The sequence below is a fragment of the Carcharhinus amblyrhynchos genome, chromosome 7 (genome assembly GCF_965287045.1).
Source record: "Carcharhinus amblyrhynchos chromosome 7, sCarAmb.v2.hapA, whole genome shotgun sequence".
Classification (NCBI taxonomy): domain Eukaryota; kingdom Metazoa; phylum Chordata; class Chondrichthyes; order Carcharhiniformes; family Carcharhinidae; genus Carcharhinus; species Carcharhinus amblyrhynchos.
The window spans coordinates 125,812,889-125,829,066 of record NC_137330.1 but is presented as its reverse complement, the minus strand read 5'-3'; the positions used below and the strand labels follow the sequence as shown (position 1 = coordinate 125,829,066).

General features: G+C 45.0%; 1 protein-coding gene across 1 annotated transcript in view; it reads right to left on the bottom strand.

The window, feature by feature from the left end:
* The window catches only part of LOC145345623 (dynein axonemal heavy chain 8-like), a 1,557,438-nt gene that overhangs the window by 1,014,926 nt on the left and 526,334 nt on the right, over window positions 1–16,178 (bottom strand). The window contains exon 26 of the mRNA XM_080193457.1: window positions 5,129–5,213. Within this exon, the coding sequence (XP_080049583.1) occupies window positions 5,129–5,213 (85 nt within the window). The remainder of the gene's footprint in view (window positions 1–5,128; window positions 5,214–16,178) is intronic.

The window sequence follows — 16,178 nt, the reverse complement described above, 5'->3', positions numbered from 1 at the left end:
GCAGAGAAGTCTGAGAGAGAACAAGATTGATGTGTACAAGATTATGAGGGGTATGGACAGGGTGATAGGGAGAAGTTGTTCTGTTTGGTTGAGGAGGTCAATCATGAGGAGGCAAAATTTTTTGGATAGGGGCAGGAGATTCAGAGGGGTTTTGAGAAAAAAACCTTTTTCGCTCAGAGGGTTGTGGGAATCTGGATTATACTGCCTCGAAAGATGGTTGAGGCCGGAAACCTTTCAATCTTTAAAAAAAATTCGGATGACAACTTGAAATATCATAATATTCGATATGGGACAAGTGCAGGAAAATAAATTAACGTGCCTTTCGTGGTAGATATTATCGGTACAGATTTGATGGCTGAAGAGCTTTTTCTGCAATGTATGTCTCTATGATTCTATCATCCCTTCCTCAAGCTCACAGCTCTACCCTTGCAGCTGCAGCATCCGTGGGACAAACAAACAGCAGAGTCCTGGGTTCAGGCATCCCTCTGAGCCCCTGACTTCGCCTATTATGGACCTTCATTTGTAAGGCATTCATTCACCAGTGAGTGACCCAGAAACCTGCCTACTTAGTGATCGCATTGTGATGTGAGTATCAGCACTGGTGTCAGGTGTGGGTGACAGCTGTAATGCCTCTCCCAAGGTAAGGTCGGAGTAGTCTCCCTCAGAGCCACTTGCTTCTATTGGGTCCAGAGTACACGAGAATAGAAAGAAACATAGAATGGTCCTGCCTTCTCAGTTGATTAGCCTGCAAGAGAAGGGGAATTGCATTAGTGGATCACAGAGGATAAAAGGGGGAACATTGATTTTTCTCTGGAGACTTGAGGAATGACAGCATGTCTTGAGGATTCTCACCTTTGTGTGCGCACCCCACTTGAACAGCAGCACAGATGTGGGCTTTCTCCTTCCCAGTAAGCATGAGGGCTCCTTCCTCAAAACTTGAGAGTTCTGATCTCCAGCATTATTTAGCTGGTTACTCAGGCTTACATTTGTTGTGGTTGGGTTGCTCCTGCACTGACACAAATAGGGAGAGTGTAGGCGAGAGTTTTGAGATTAAAGATAAGGTATGGCGGATGTGGAGCTTGAGTGGGAGTTGCAGTTTGAGGAATGTAGCAGCTACTGGTGGGAACATGGTTATTATGCAAGGTGGTGCAGGGGTAGAGAGGAGGGCCTGGAGCTAAAAAACTACATTCCCAGAAAAAATCATTTCTTTATTACTTCGATCACCACTTTTCACTGGGTTCTTCAACTTCACCTTATGCTACTCTTTTCACAATGAATTCCACACATTATCACCTTTTCTGGCAATACTCCTTCTGAACCACACATCTCCTCACTTCTCATGAAAGCTTGATTTGCTTCTGTATCTCTTAAAATTTTAAATTCTTTACCTACCCCTCCTAGCACACAAGTAAACTTTACCAACGCAAGTAAATTCTTTAAAGAGATCCCTGACCAATCCCTGACCAGTGTACATTTTTTTGTATTTCTTTAGATTCAGTTGTGGTTTCCTTTACCACCTTAACAAGTTTATCCTGTTTTACCATGCCTGTCTTCCTAATGTTTTTCTTAAACCACCAACACTGTAACTTTGTATGTCTTTATTACAGGGAATGCGTCTGAGGCTTTTTATTTCTCTTCCACCCTCATGGGCTTCCTTTTTAACCTGAGCTACACCTTCTTTACTAGCTCCAATGAGATCTGTTTTACCTTTACCACCTGAGAATTTCTCTTTTCCCCAGTTTCTATCCCTCACAGATTGAAGTTGATGTCAAATTCCAAGGGAGCGATTCTCCCAAAAGTGTTGAATTGGCGGGAAAACTATTCTAAATCCCAACTGTTCTGACATTTCAGCTTCTCACCTGAACCGCCACACACTGTGCACTGAAGAGGTCCCACTCGTGAATATCATTAAAAAGCCGGGGGCAGGGAGGCAGGGCTTATTTGCACCAGAGTTTAGCCCCAAACTGTCAATCTCCTGTTTCTTGGCCAGCCCAATCACTGGCCAGTCTGGAACCACTGCAATGCTGCCACTCCAGACTCCCCAGTCTCCACCCGCTAACCCACGGCATGATCACAGCCCTCACAGCAATTCCCAGGTCAGCCCTGATCCCCACTCCCCATCCTGGAGCGCCCCGATGTCCATGCCTAACCCCCCCAGCAGTGGTGACCCTCTTCCCCATTGACGCCCCCTGGGGTCAGACCCCATCCCCCCCGCCAGAGGGAGGCACCCCACTTGCAGACCACCCCCCACACCCCAGCCCACCCCAATTGCTGCTGTCCCTCCATCCCAGACCGATCCGACCTGCAGAGTGGCAGCAGGAACCCCCACCCCCACTGACTGTCCTAGGCCCTGCCCACAATAACCCCACTCCATTGGCACTGCCCAATACCTGATGCGCAGTGCCAAAGTGCCACCTTGGGCATGGTCACTTTGGCCCTTGGGTAGTGACAGGGGGCACAAGCTGGCACTGCCAGGGTGCCCAAGCCCAGAGGCAGAAGCCCCCCAGCATCAGATTCCTGGGGGGGCCCCAATTGCCTCCGTCTTCATTCCAACGGGGTCCCCTGCTAGTTCCCTGAAATTGGTGAGCTAGTTTGAACCCTGTCGGAATGAAGTACTCCTGGCGGGGTGGGAGATTCAATCGGAACCAGAAAGGTTCTGATAATGAATACATGTACATATTTAAAATACATGCAGAAAAGATTTAAATCACTTACCTGCCTTCCTGCCAGTTTCCAGCACGGTCTGGCTGGTAACTATTCAACTGACTCTGGGAGATGAACATGCGATCCCAGCATCTGTGCAAATCCCTGTTTAAGGCCTCAGACACGCATCTCCCACCGCGACCCACCAGAAAAGTTGTGGGTTGCAATGGGAGAATCGTGGCCCAAATTTTGATTTGTGAATTAACCCATAATCATCTCCCAATTCTGCTGCTAATATTTTAGTTTTAACCATCTGTTCTTAAGTTCTTATTAGTTCTGGCAGTGAATTTCTAAATTTCTCCCTAAGAATGTTAAATGTCTGGTCTATTTTCAATTCCCTTATCCACTTGTCAAAGTTACTTTGTTTGATCCTTTCAAATTCTATGTACTTTTGACTAAGTTCTTTCCTTAGATTTCTGAACCCTCACCTGTGTAGGTTTCTGGTACTTGTTCATATGCACTTAAGATGGCTATTTTAACTACATCATAAACCCTAGATATCCCCTCTGATAGTGAAGCAAGCACCTCAAAAGCTCTACCTATCAATTTTATTTGAATCAACAACATCCAAATGGTCTATGGCCATTTCATTTGTTAGCTACTTTGTGAAATGAAATGAAAAACGCTTCTACATCATTCTTGTCAAACCTAGGCAATGCTTGGACATATGTAAACAGATCTCACCAGGCCTTTGTCTATGATGGGTTCACTTTTCCTCACCTCTCCAGCTTTTACCTTTACCTCCGCCATTCTAAGTGGTCATTCACTTTTTAGTTCCAGTTTCCAAAGTTCAAATTCTCTCTCTTTTTCTTTTTGTTCTGTCAAGGCTATTCTTTTATTTATTTTCTTCTTGCAGGGCTATTCTTTCTCTTTCTTTTTCCCTTGCCTGTCATTCAAGCTGTTTCAATTCTCTTACACTGTTCCTTTATTTTTCTCCTGCATTTGCTACTTTCTCTTTCTTTTGCTTCTAATTCAAGCTGTTTCATTTGTAAGGATAGAACAGAAATGTTCAGGTATTCCAACTGTCTTTATGGCAAATTAAAATGGTGAACTATCACTGCAATTGTCTCCATTTTTCTCCTTAGATAATGGCAACTGGAGCTTGTTTGCAAATTCCAAAAATTTTGCTTTAACCACCTTTTTTCAAACCACCCCATGTGATTTCTTCCACACCTAGGGAACTGTTAGCCACTGAAAGAGTACTTATTCCCTAAGGCACTCACTACTTAAACTAACATTTACAACACTTGAAAACAAAACATGAATACTCATTCACTTTGAGTCCAATAATCCAAAACCAAACAAGAAACTATATTTAATCCTGGACCAGCCCTCAGTTTGTGAGGAACCAGATCAGAAACTCCAAGGTATAGTATGGTGTTAGACCAGACCCCAACTTTATTTGATTTTGGTATTAGCGTGAACATAAGGTTTTTCACGCCAGGCGTAATTCTATTGATTCATTTGGTAGATTTTATTAAAACAAACAAACTTTATTTAACACAGTTAAAACATAACTAAAAGAATTAGCATAACGTTTACCAATTAAAATACTTAATTATGATGAAGTATAATTCTTCACAGCAATCTTTTTCCATAGTTCCAATTTAGGCAATATCCCCATAGATGTACATCCTCCTTCAGAACCAATTAACGCCAAAAACAAATATGATCACATGCATGCTCAATTTCCTGTTTTTTAAGCCCTCTGGACTGATACAGAGGACATCTGTCACCTGACTTCTATACAACAGTTTCCAGTGAAGGATCAGAGAAATAGACCTATTTTCTGGCAAGTAGTCTCCAGTCTCCAATCTTTAGAGAGAGAAAGAGTTACTTTTTTCTACAGTTCCCAAGCAATAACACAACTGGTTTTCTTACCATGAACCAAGCCCTGTCCAGTAACATGACTTTTCCTGTCAAAACCCAAATCAAGCTCCACTTTGAAAAACTCTAGGGAAGACACTTAAAGAACAATCCTGCATTAGTCCAGATTAAAACAAACATTTTAGCAGTTATGATCAATTGCGCTGCTGCAGTAATTTCAGGGGATGTCGGATATAACCAAAATGGGACTGATAATAAAACAAACCGTTAAAACAAATCATGCACAAGAAATATCTTGCATATACATTTCTTAAAGGCACAGTATCATTATATTGGTACAATCGTGACTTCTCCACCTTCCCAAACTAATAATGTTCCTGGCTAGACACTCTCCAGGCCATCTGTTATTGTGCCAGTCTGAATCAAATCAACTGCCTGCCCCACCTGCCTGTTTTTTTCTGGCCAGGGACTCAAATTGCTTTAGTATCTATCCATGCTGCAGCAATGGATAGGCTGGCAACTGACAGCAATAAATTTAGAATAGATGTTGTCATCCTTTAAGATCAACTACATATCCAAATACATTACAATAACATACCACATTTGGAATTGCCAAGTACACTTCAGCCTTCAAAAAAGGAGCGAATTCCTCAACATTGTTTGAATAACCATACATTCCTCTTCTCCCTGATGTGCTGAATCAAATAACATATAGGCATAAAATAAACATTAGACAAGTAAGACAGTGACATTATACACATAACTTTAGAACATAGAACATACAGCACAATGTTGTGCTGAGCTATGTCCAATCCCAAGATCAAACTATCCTACTTACTATCATTCTGGAGTGCTCCATGTGCCTATCCAATAACCACTTGAAAGTTCCTAAAGTGTTTGATTCCAATATCACAGCAGGCAGTGCATTCCACACCCCAACAACTCTCTGAGTAAAGAATCTACTTTGGACATCCCTCCTATATCTCCCAACATGAACCTTAAAGTTATGCCCCCTAGTAACAGCTACATCACCCGAGGAAACAGTCTCTAAACATCCACTCTATCCCCCTCATCATCTTATAAACCTCTATTAAGTCATCTCTCATCCTCCTCCGCTCTAAAGAGAAAAGCCCCAGCTCCCTCAACCTTTCCCCATAAGACCTACGCTCCAAACCAGGCAGCATCCTGGTAAATCTCCTCTGCACTCTCTCCAATGCTTCCACATCCTTCTTACAGCGAATTCCCAGAACTGGACACAATATTCCAAATGTGGTCTCACCAACATCTGATATAGTTGCAGCATAGCCCCACGTATCTTAAACTCAAACCCCCTTTTAATAAACGCTAACACACTATAAGCCTTCTTCAGAGGTCTATCCACTTAAGTGGCAACCTTCAGAGATCAGTGGATATGAACCCCAAGATCTTTCTGTTCCTCCACATCCCTCATCCTATCAATGTCTTTTTGCAGCCTACAACAGCCCTCCACCTCATCCATTTCTCCACCAATCTCGGTGTCATCAGCAAATTTACTAACCCACCCTTCAGCCCCCTCCTTCAAGTCATTGATAAAAATCACCAATAGCAGAGGACCCAGCACTTACCCCTGTGGTACACCGCTGGTAACTGGCCTCCAGTCTGAAAATTTTCCTTCCTTCACCACCCTCTGACTGCTACAAGACAGCCAGTTACTTAGCCAAATTTCTTCTACCCCACACCTCCTTACTTTCTTCATGAGCCTACCATGGGGAACCTTATCAAACGCCTTACCAAAATCTATGTATACGACATCAGCTGCTTTACCTTCGTCTACACACCTAGTTACCTCCTCAAAGAATTCAGTCAAATTTGCAAGGCAAGACTTACCCCTCACGAAACCATGCTGAATATCCCAGATTAAGCTGCAACTTTCCAACTGGTCACAAATCCTATCCCTCAGGGCCCTTTCCATTAAATTATTGACCACTGAATTAAGACTAACTGGCCTACAATTACCAGGGTCATTTCTATTTCCTTTTTTGAAGAGAGGAACAACATTCACCACTCTCCAGTCCTCTGGCACAATCCCTGTGGACAGTGAGGACCCAAAGATCAAAGCTATGGGCTCTGCAATTTCATCCCCTGCCTCCCAAAGCATCCTAGGATATATCCCATCTGGCCCAGGGGACTTATCAACCCTCAGGTTTTTCAAAATTCCTAATACATCTTCCCTCAGAACATAAACCTCCTTTATTCTATCATCCAGGATCACACGCTCATCCTCAAAAACATGGCCCCTATCCTCAGTGAACACCGCAGAAAAGTATTCATTCAATGCCTCATCTATCTCTTCTGACTCCATGCACAAGTTCTCACTACTATCCTTGACTGGCCCTAACCTCACTCTGGTCATTCTTTTATTTCTCACGTAAGAGTAAAAAGCCTTGGTATTTTCCTTCGTCCGATCTACGAAGGAATTCTCATGCCCCCTCCTAGCTCTCCGAAGCCTTTTTTTAGGTCATTCCTGGCTACCTTGTAACCCTCAAGTGACCCAACTGAACCTTGTTTTTTCATCCTTACATGCGCTTCCTTTTCCTCTTGACAAGACATTCAACCTCCTTTGTGAACTGTGGTTCCCTCACCCAGCCAAGCCTCTTTTTCTCCAAGTTCTATAAAGTACATTCCAGCATTCCTCCTATCTCTAACTTCACTTACCTTGAAGGAGCAGAGAGAGATCAGATCTGTGAGGGAGCACCAAGAAATGGGAAGGGAGGGAGGCAGATGATGGGAAATTTAGGCCAGTTAGCCTGACCTCTGTTATGGGTAAGATCTTGGAATCCATTACTAAGGATGAAATTGCAGAGTACTTGGAAATGCATGGTAAAATAGGGCTGGGTCAGTATGGCTTCATCAAAGGGAGGTCATATCTGACAAATCTGTTAGAATCCTTTGAGGAGGCAACAAAGACGTTAGACAAAGGAGAGTCAGTGGATATGATTTCTTTGGATTTCCAGAAAGCCTTTGACAAGGTGCCTTCAAGAAACAGCTGAATAAACTAACAGCCAATAATGTTAGAGGTGAAGTACTGGCATGGATAGAAGATTGGCTGACAGAAATAAGGCAGAGAGTGGAGATAAAGGGGTCCTTTCCAGGATGGTAACCAGTGACTGGTGGTGTTGCACAAGAGTCAGTGTTAGAACCGCAAATTTTCACTATACATATTAATGATCTGGAAGATGGAACTGAGTGCATGGTGCTAAATTTGCAGATGATACAAAGATGTGTAGAGGGAGACGTAGTGTTGAGGAAATGGGGGCGCCACATAATGACTTGGACAGGCTTGGAGAGTGGGCAAAGAAGTGGCAGATGGAATGCAATGTGGGAAAGTATGAGATGATGCACTTTGGTAAGAAGAATAGAGGCATAGACTATTTTCTAAATGGAGAAGAGTTTCAGAAATCTGAAGCACAAAGGGACTTGGCAGCCTTGATTCAGGATTCTCTTAAGGTTAACATGCAGGCTCAGTTGGCAGTTAAGAAGACTAATTCAATGTTAGCATTAATTTCTAGAGGGCAGAATACAAGAGGATGAATGTACTCCTGAGGCTAAGGTTCTGGTCAGACTCCATTTGGAATATTGAACACTTATGGGCCCCACACCTAAGGAAGGATGGGCTGGCCTTGGAAGTGGTTCAGAGGAGGTTCACAAGAATGATCCCAGGAATGATCCCAGAAGCAGTTGGGGGGACAATCCCCTGGGGCTGTTCCCCTCCAAAATAGGTTTTCGATCCTGGAGGCTACAGTTGAGGAGAAATCAACTGGGGATAGCCAAAGGGAGCAGGTCTCTGGGGGTGAGCCTATTGGCAAGCCTCAGGTGGTTAGGGGTAAGAGATTGGGCCTCGTGATTGGGGACTCCACAGTTATGGGGACGGATAGGAGAGTTGGAGGTAAGGGTAGGGACTCAGGACTGGTGTGTTGCCTACCAGGGGCTGGGGTCCGGGATGTATCGGACAGAGTATTCAGGACTCTTAGGGGAGAGGGAGATCAACCCCAAGTTATAGTTCATGTGGGGACACATGACATAGGGAGATTAAGGGAAGGGGATATTAAGCAAAGATTTATGGAGTTGGGGTGGAAACTAAAGGCAAAGTCTGAAAGAGTAGTTGTATCTGGACTCTTGCCTGTGCCACGGGATAGTTTAGAGAGGAATAGAGAGAGGGAAAGTTTGAACTCGTGGCTGAGGGGATGGTGCAGGAGGGAGGGGTTCAGGTACTTGAGCAATTGGGGCTCATTCTGGGGAAGGTGGGACCTCTATAAGAGGGATGGTCTACACCTGAACCAGAGGGGAATCAATATCCTGGGGGGTAAATTTGCAAAGGCGATGCAGGGAGGTTTAAACTGATTCGGAGGGGGGGAGGGATAGTGAGGAAAGGGGGTGAAAGTGAGGGGGGCATAGTTGGGGAATGCAAGGCACGGCATAGTGGGGGTGGGGCGGAGCAGGGTTTGAAATGTGTGTACTTAAATGCGAGGAGTATTCGCAATAAAGTGGATGAACTTGCAGCATGGATCAGTACCTGGGACTTTGATGTTGTGGCCATTTCAGAGACATGGATAGAGCAGGGTCAGGAATGGATGTTGCAGGTTCCGGGGTACAAATGCTTTAGTCGGAGTAGAGATGAAGGTAGAAGGGGGGGTGGGGTAGCATTGCTAGTCAAGGACTGTATCACAGTGTCGGAGAGGAAGTTTGATGAGGACTTGTCAGTTGAGGTAGTATGGGCAGAGATTAGAAATAGGAGAGGAGAGGTCACCCTGTTGGGAGTCTTTTATAGACCTCCTAAAAGTTCAAGAGAGGTTGAGGAAAGGATTGCGGAGACAATCCTGGTTAGGAGTGAAAGTAATAGGGTAATTGTTATGGGGGTCTTTAACTTTACGAATATTGATTGGAATTGCTATAGTTCTAGCTCGCTAGAGGGGTCAGTGTTTGTACAAAGCGTGCAGGAAGGTTTTTTGACTCAGTATGTAGATAGGCCAACTAGAGGTGAGGCTATATTGGATTTGGTGCTGGGAAATGAGCCAGACCAGGTGCTAGACTTGGAAGTTGGTGTGCATTTTGGTGATAGTGACCACAATTCGGTTACGTTCACCTTCGTGATGGGAAGGGATAGGCATGAACCTCGGGTCAGTAGTTTTAGCTGGGGTAAGGGCAATTATGAGGCTATTAGGAGTGAATTAGGAAGCATAGATTGGACTAGGAGATTACAGGGACTGGGAACGTCCGAAATGTGGAGTTTTTTCAAGGAGCAGCTACTGCGAGTCCTTGATAGGTATGTCCCTGTCAGGCATGGAGGATTTGGTAGATCTAGGGAACCATGGTGCACTAAAAGAGTTGAGTCGATGGTTAAAAAGAAAAAGGAGGCTTATGTTCGGATGAGATTGGAGGGCTCAGATAGTGCACTAGAAAGCTTTAGATTAGCTAGGAGGGAGTTGAAGAGTGAGTTGAGAAGGGCTAAAAGAGGACATGAGAAGACTTTGGCTGATAGGATTAAGGAGAATCCTAAGGCGTTCTATAGGTATGTCAAGAACAGAAGGTTGGTCAGGGCAAGATTAGGGCCAGTTACAGACAGCAGGGGGAAGTTGTGTGTGGAACCGGAGGAGATTGGAGAAGTATTGAACCAATATTTCTCTTCGGTGTTCACGCAGGGGGACATGAATATAGCTGAGGAGGACATTGGGTTGCAGGGGTGTAAAATAGACAGTATTACGGTTGATAAGGGGGATGTGCTGGAAATTCTTGAGGGGCTGAAAATAGATAAGTCCCCTGGTCTGGATGGGATCTACCCTAGGATTCTCTGGGAGGCTAGAGAGGTGATTGCAGAGCCTCTGGCTCTGATCTTCAGGTCGTCATTGGTCTCTGGTGTAGTCCCGGAGGATTGGAGGATAGCGAATGTTGTCCCATTGTTTAAGAAGGGGAACAGAGACTTTGCCAGGAATTATAGACCGGTGAGTCTTACTTCTGTTGTGGGCAAGGTTTTAGAAAAAATTATTAGGGATAGGATTTATAGTTATTTGGAGTGTAATGAATTGATTAGAAATAGTCAGCATGGTTTTGTAGCGGGTAGGTCGTGCCTTACTAACCTTATTGAGTTTTTTGAGAAGGTGACCAAAGAGGTGGATGGGGGCAAGGCAGTTGACGTGGTATATATGGATTTTAGTAAGGAGTTCGATAAGGTTCACCATGGTAGGCTTCTGCAGAAAATGCAGATGTATGGGATTGGGGGTAATCTAGGAAGTTGGATCAGGAATTGGCTATCAGATAGGAGACAGAGGGTGGTGGTTGATGGTAAATATTCATCATGGAGTTCAGTTACGAGTGGTGTGCCTCAGGGATCTGTTTTGGGGCCACTGTTGTTTGTAATTTTTATTAATGATCTGGATGAGGGTATAGTTGGGTGGATTAGTAAATTTGCTGATGACACCAAAGTTGGAGGTGTGGTAGATTGTGAGGAAGGGTGTCATAGTCTGCAGGGAGACTTAGATAGGTTGCAGAGCTGGGCCGAGAGGTGGCGGATGGAATTTAATGCGGAGAAGTGTGAGGTAATTCACTTTGGTAGGAGCAACAGATGTGTCGAGTATAGGGCTAACGGGAGGACTTTGAATAGTGTGGATGAACAGAGGGATCTAGGTGTATGTGTACATAGATCCCTGAAAGTTGGGAATCAAGTAGATAAGGTTGTTAAGAAGGCGTACGGTGTCTTGGCGTTTATTGGTAGGGGGATTGAATTTAGGAGTCGCAGCGTCATGTTGCAACTGTACACTACTCTAGTGCGGCCGCACTTGGAGTACTGTGTGCAATTCTGGTCCCCGCATTACAAGAAGGATGTGGAGGCGTTGGATAGGGTGCAGAGGAGGTTTACTAGGATGTTGCCTGGTATGGTGGGGAGGTCCTATGAGGAGAGACTGAGGGATTTAGGGTTGTTTTCGCTGGAAAGAAGGCGGCTAAGAGGGGATCTTATTGAAACATATAAGATGATTAGAGGTTTAGATAGGGTGGATAGTGATAGCCTTTTTCCTCGGATGGAGAAAGCTAGCACGAGGGGGCATGGCTTTAAATTAAGGGGGGGTAGCTACAGGACGGATGTCAGGGGTAGGTTCTTTACCCAGCGGGTGGTGAGGGATTGGAATGCCCTGCCTGCTGCAGTTGTAAATGCGTCTAGTTTGGGGGCGTTTAAGAGATCTCTGGATAGGTTTATGGACGAAAAGGGATTGGTATAGGCTAGTGGGTCATTGTTTTTGTAACTGGTCGGCGCAACATCGTGGGCCGAAGGGCCTGTCCTGCGCTGTAATGTTCTATGTTCTATGTTCTATGTTCTATGTTCTATGTTCTATGAAGGGGTTGTCATATAAAGAGCTGCTGAGGAGTTTGCATCAATACTCAATATAGTTTGATGACTCAGGGACAGGACTGAATGCTTCAATTGTTGATTTCAAATGTTTCTGGAGGGAAAGGGAGGGAGGCAAAAGAGGTGGGGGAGTGGCACTGTTGATCAGAGATGGTGTCATGGCTGTAGAGAAGGTGGACAACGTGGGGGGATTGTCTACGGAGACTCTGCGGGTGGAAATTCGGAATATGGAGAGGTCAATAACTTTGCTGGCTGTTTTCAAGAGGCCGCCCAAAAGTCACAAGGATGTGGAGGAGCAGATAGTGAAACAGATCCTGGAGAGATGTAATAATAACAGAGTTGTCGTGATGGAAAACTTTAATTTCCCAAATATCGAATGGAACCTCCCTAGGGTAAGGGGTTGAGAAGGGGAGGAGTTTGTTAGGTGTGTTCAGGAGGTTTCCTGACACAGTATGTGGATAAGCCTACAAGAGGAGAGGCTGTACTTAATTTGGTATTGGGTAATGAACCTGGACAGGTGTCAGATCTCTCGGTGGGAGAGCATTTAGGGGATAGTGATCATAACTCTATCTTCTTTACACTAGCGTTGGAGAGAGATAGGATCAGGCAAGCTAGGAAAGTATTTATCTGGAGTAAGGGGAATTATGAAGTCATCAGGCAGGAAATTAGAGGCATAAATTGGGAGGAGGTTTTCTCGGGGAAATGTATAGAAGTAATGTGGCAGATTTTCAAGGAGTGTTTGTCTGGAGTTCTACACGACAGCGCTCCGATGAGACAGGGAAGTTTTGGTATAGGACAGGAACTGTAGTGCATGAAAGTTGTAATGAATCTAGTCAAAAAGAAAAGGAAAGTGTACAAAAGGTACAGGGAACTAGGCAATGTTAGGGATCTAGAGGAGTATACAACTTGTAGGAAGGAACTTAAGAAGGAAATTAGGAGAGCCAGAAGTGGTCATGAGAAGGCCTTGGCAGGTAAGATTAAGGAAAACCCCAAGGCGTTCTACAAGTATGTGAAGAACAAAAGGATGAGATGTGAAAGAATAGGACCTGTTAAATGTGACGATGGGAAAGTTTGTATAGAACCGGTAGAAATAGCAGAGGTGCTCAATAAATACTTCAGTATTCACAGTGGAAAAGGATCTTGGTGATTGTAGTGCAGGCTTGCGGCAGGCGGAAAAGCTTGAGTATGTTGACATTAAGAAAGAGGATGTGTTGGAGCTTTTGAAAAGCATCAAGTTAGATAAGTCACCGGGGCTGGATGGGATGTACCCCAGGTTACTTTGGGGGACGAGGGAAGAGATAGCAGCTCTCTGGCCACGATCTTTGCATCATCGATGGAGATGGGAGAGGTTCCAGAGGATTGGAGGATTGCGGATGTGGTTCTTCTATTCAAGAAAGGGAGTAGAGATAGCCCAGGAAATTATCGACCGGTGAGTCTAACCTCAGTGGTTGGTAAGTTGATGGAAAAGATCCTGAGAGACATGATTTATGAACATTTGGAGAAGTGTAGTACGATCAAAAACAGTCAGCACAGCTTTGTCAAAGGCAAATGGTGCCTTACGAGCCTGGTTGAGTTTTTTGAAGATGTGACTAAACAGATTGACAAAGGGAGAGTAGTAGAACATAGAACATAGAACACTACAGCACAAACAGGCCCTTCGGCCGATCACTTCTATACCTACTAAGCCATAGACCTATCTATAACCCCCAATCCCATTAGATCCCATATACTTATCCAGAAGTCTTTTAAAAGACCCCAGCGAGTTCGCCTCCACCACCACCAACGGCAGCCGATTCCATTCACTCACCACCCTCTGAGTGAAAAACTTACCCCTAACATCTCCTCTGTACTTGCTTCCCTGCACCTTAAATCTGTGTCCTCTCATAGCGACCATTTCAGCCCTGGGAAATAGCCTCTGAGAATCCACCCTATCTATTAGATAGATAGGGAATAGATAGGGTGGATTCTCAGAGGCTATTTCCCCGGGTTGAAATGGTCGCTACGAGAGGACACAGGTTTAAGGTGCGGGGAGGAAAGTACAGAAGTGATGTTAGGGGTACGTTTTTCACTCAGAGGGTGGTGAGTGAATGGAATCAGCTGCCGTCAGTGGTGGTGGAGGCGAACTCGCTGGGGTCTTTTAAAAGACTTCTGGATAAGTATATGGGGTTTTATGGGATTGGGGGTTATAGATAGGTGTTGATATGATCGGCGCAACTCGTGGGCCGAAGGGCCTGTTTGTGCTGTAGTGTTCTATGTTCTATGTTCTATGTTCTATTCCTCTCAACATCTTATAAACCTCTATCAGGTCGCCTCTCAACCTTCGTCTCTCCAGGGAGAAGAGTCCCAGCTCCCTCAACCTATCTTCATAAGGCATGCCTCCCAATCCATGCAACATCCTTGTAAATCTCCTCTGCACCCTTTCAATAGCTTCCACATCCTTCCTATAGTAAGGCGACCAGAACTGCGCACAGTACTCCAAGTGGGGTCTGACAAGGGTCTTATAAAGTTGCAGCATTACCTCCCGACTCCTAAACTCAATCCCTCGATTAATGAAGGCCAGTACACCATACGCCTTCTTGACCACATCCTCCACCTGCAAGGCCGATTTAAGAGTCCTGTGGACCCGGACCCCAAGATCGCTCTGCTCTTCAACACAGCTAAGACTCCTACCCTTGATATTGTATTCCTTCATCCCATTGGTCCTGCCAAAATGGACCACTACACATTTATCTGCGTTGAAGTCCATCTGCCACTTCTCCGCTCAGTCTTGCATCCCATCTATGACCCGCTGCAACTTCTGACATCCCTCCAGACCATCCACAACAGCACCAACCTTCGTATCGTCTGCGAGCTTAATAACCTCGTATCATCTGCGAACTTACTAACCCCGTATTGTCTGCGAACTTACTAACCCAGATGTAGTAGATGTGGTTTATATGGACTTCAGCAAGGCATTCAATAAGGTCCCCCATGCAAGGCTTATTGAGAAAGTGAGGGGGCATGAAATCCAAGGGGACATTGCTTTGTGGATCCAGAACTGGCTTGCCATAGAAGGCAAAGAGTTGTTGTGGATGGGGCTTTTTCTGCATAGAGGTCGGTCACCAGTGGAGTGCCACAAGAATCTGTTCTGGGACCCTTGCCATTTGTGACTTTTATAGATGACCTGGATGAGAAAGTGGAGGGATGGGTTGGCAAGTGTGCTGATGACACGGAGGTTGGAGGTGTTGTGGATAGTTTGGAGGGATGTCAGAAGTTGCAGCGAGACATAGATAGGATGCAAAACTGGGCTGAGAAGTGGCAGATGGGCTTCAACCTGGATAAGTGTGTGGTGGTTCATTTTGGCAGGTCAAATGGAATGAAGGAATATAATATTGCGGCTAATAAGAACATAAGAACATAAGAAATAAGAGCAGGAGTAGGCTGTCTAGCCCTTCAATCCTGCCCCGCCATTCAATAAGATCATGGCTGGTCTGAAGTGGATCAGTTCCACTTTCCCGCCTGCTCCCCATAACCCTTAATTCCCTTATCGATCAGAAATCTATCTCCCCATGACTTAAACATATTCAATGAGGTAGCCTCCACCACTTCAATGGGCAGAGAATTATGGGTAAGACTCTTAGCAGTGTGGAAGATCAGAAGGATCTTGGGGTCCAGGTTCATAGGACTCTCAAATCGGCGTCGCAGGTAGAGGATGTGGTTAAGAAGGCAATATGGTGTACTGGCCTTCATCAATCGAGGAATTGAGTTTCGGAGTCGGGAGATAATGCTGCAGCTGTGTAAGACCCTGGTCAGATCCCACTTGGAGTACGCTGCTCAGTTCTGGTTGCCTCATTACAGGAAGGATGTGGAAGCCATTGAGAAGGTGCAGAGGAGATTTACAAGGATGTTGCCTGGATTGGATGGCATGCCTTATGAGGATAGGTTGAGGGAACTCAGACTTTTCTCCTTGGAGAGATGAAGGATGAGAGGTGACCTGATAGAGGTGTATAAGATGTTGAGAGGTATTGATCGGGTGGATTCTCAGAGGCTTTTTCCCAGGGCTGAAGTGGCTGCCACAAGAGGACACAGGTTTAGGGTGCTGGGGAGTAGGTACAGAGGAGATGTCAGGGATAAGTTTTTCACTCAGAGGGTGGTGGGTGAGTGGAATCGGCCACCAGCGGTGGTGGTGGAGACAGATTCGATAGGGTCTTTTAAGAGACTTCTGGATGAGTACGTGGGACTTAGTACGATTGAGGGTTATAGGTAAGCCTAATAGGTAGAGATATGTTAG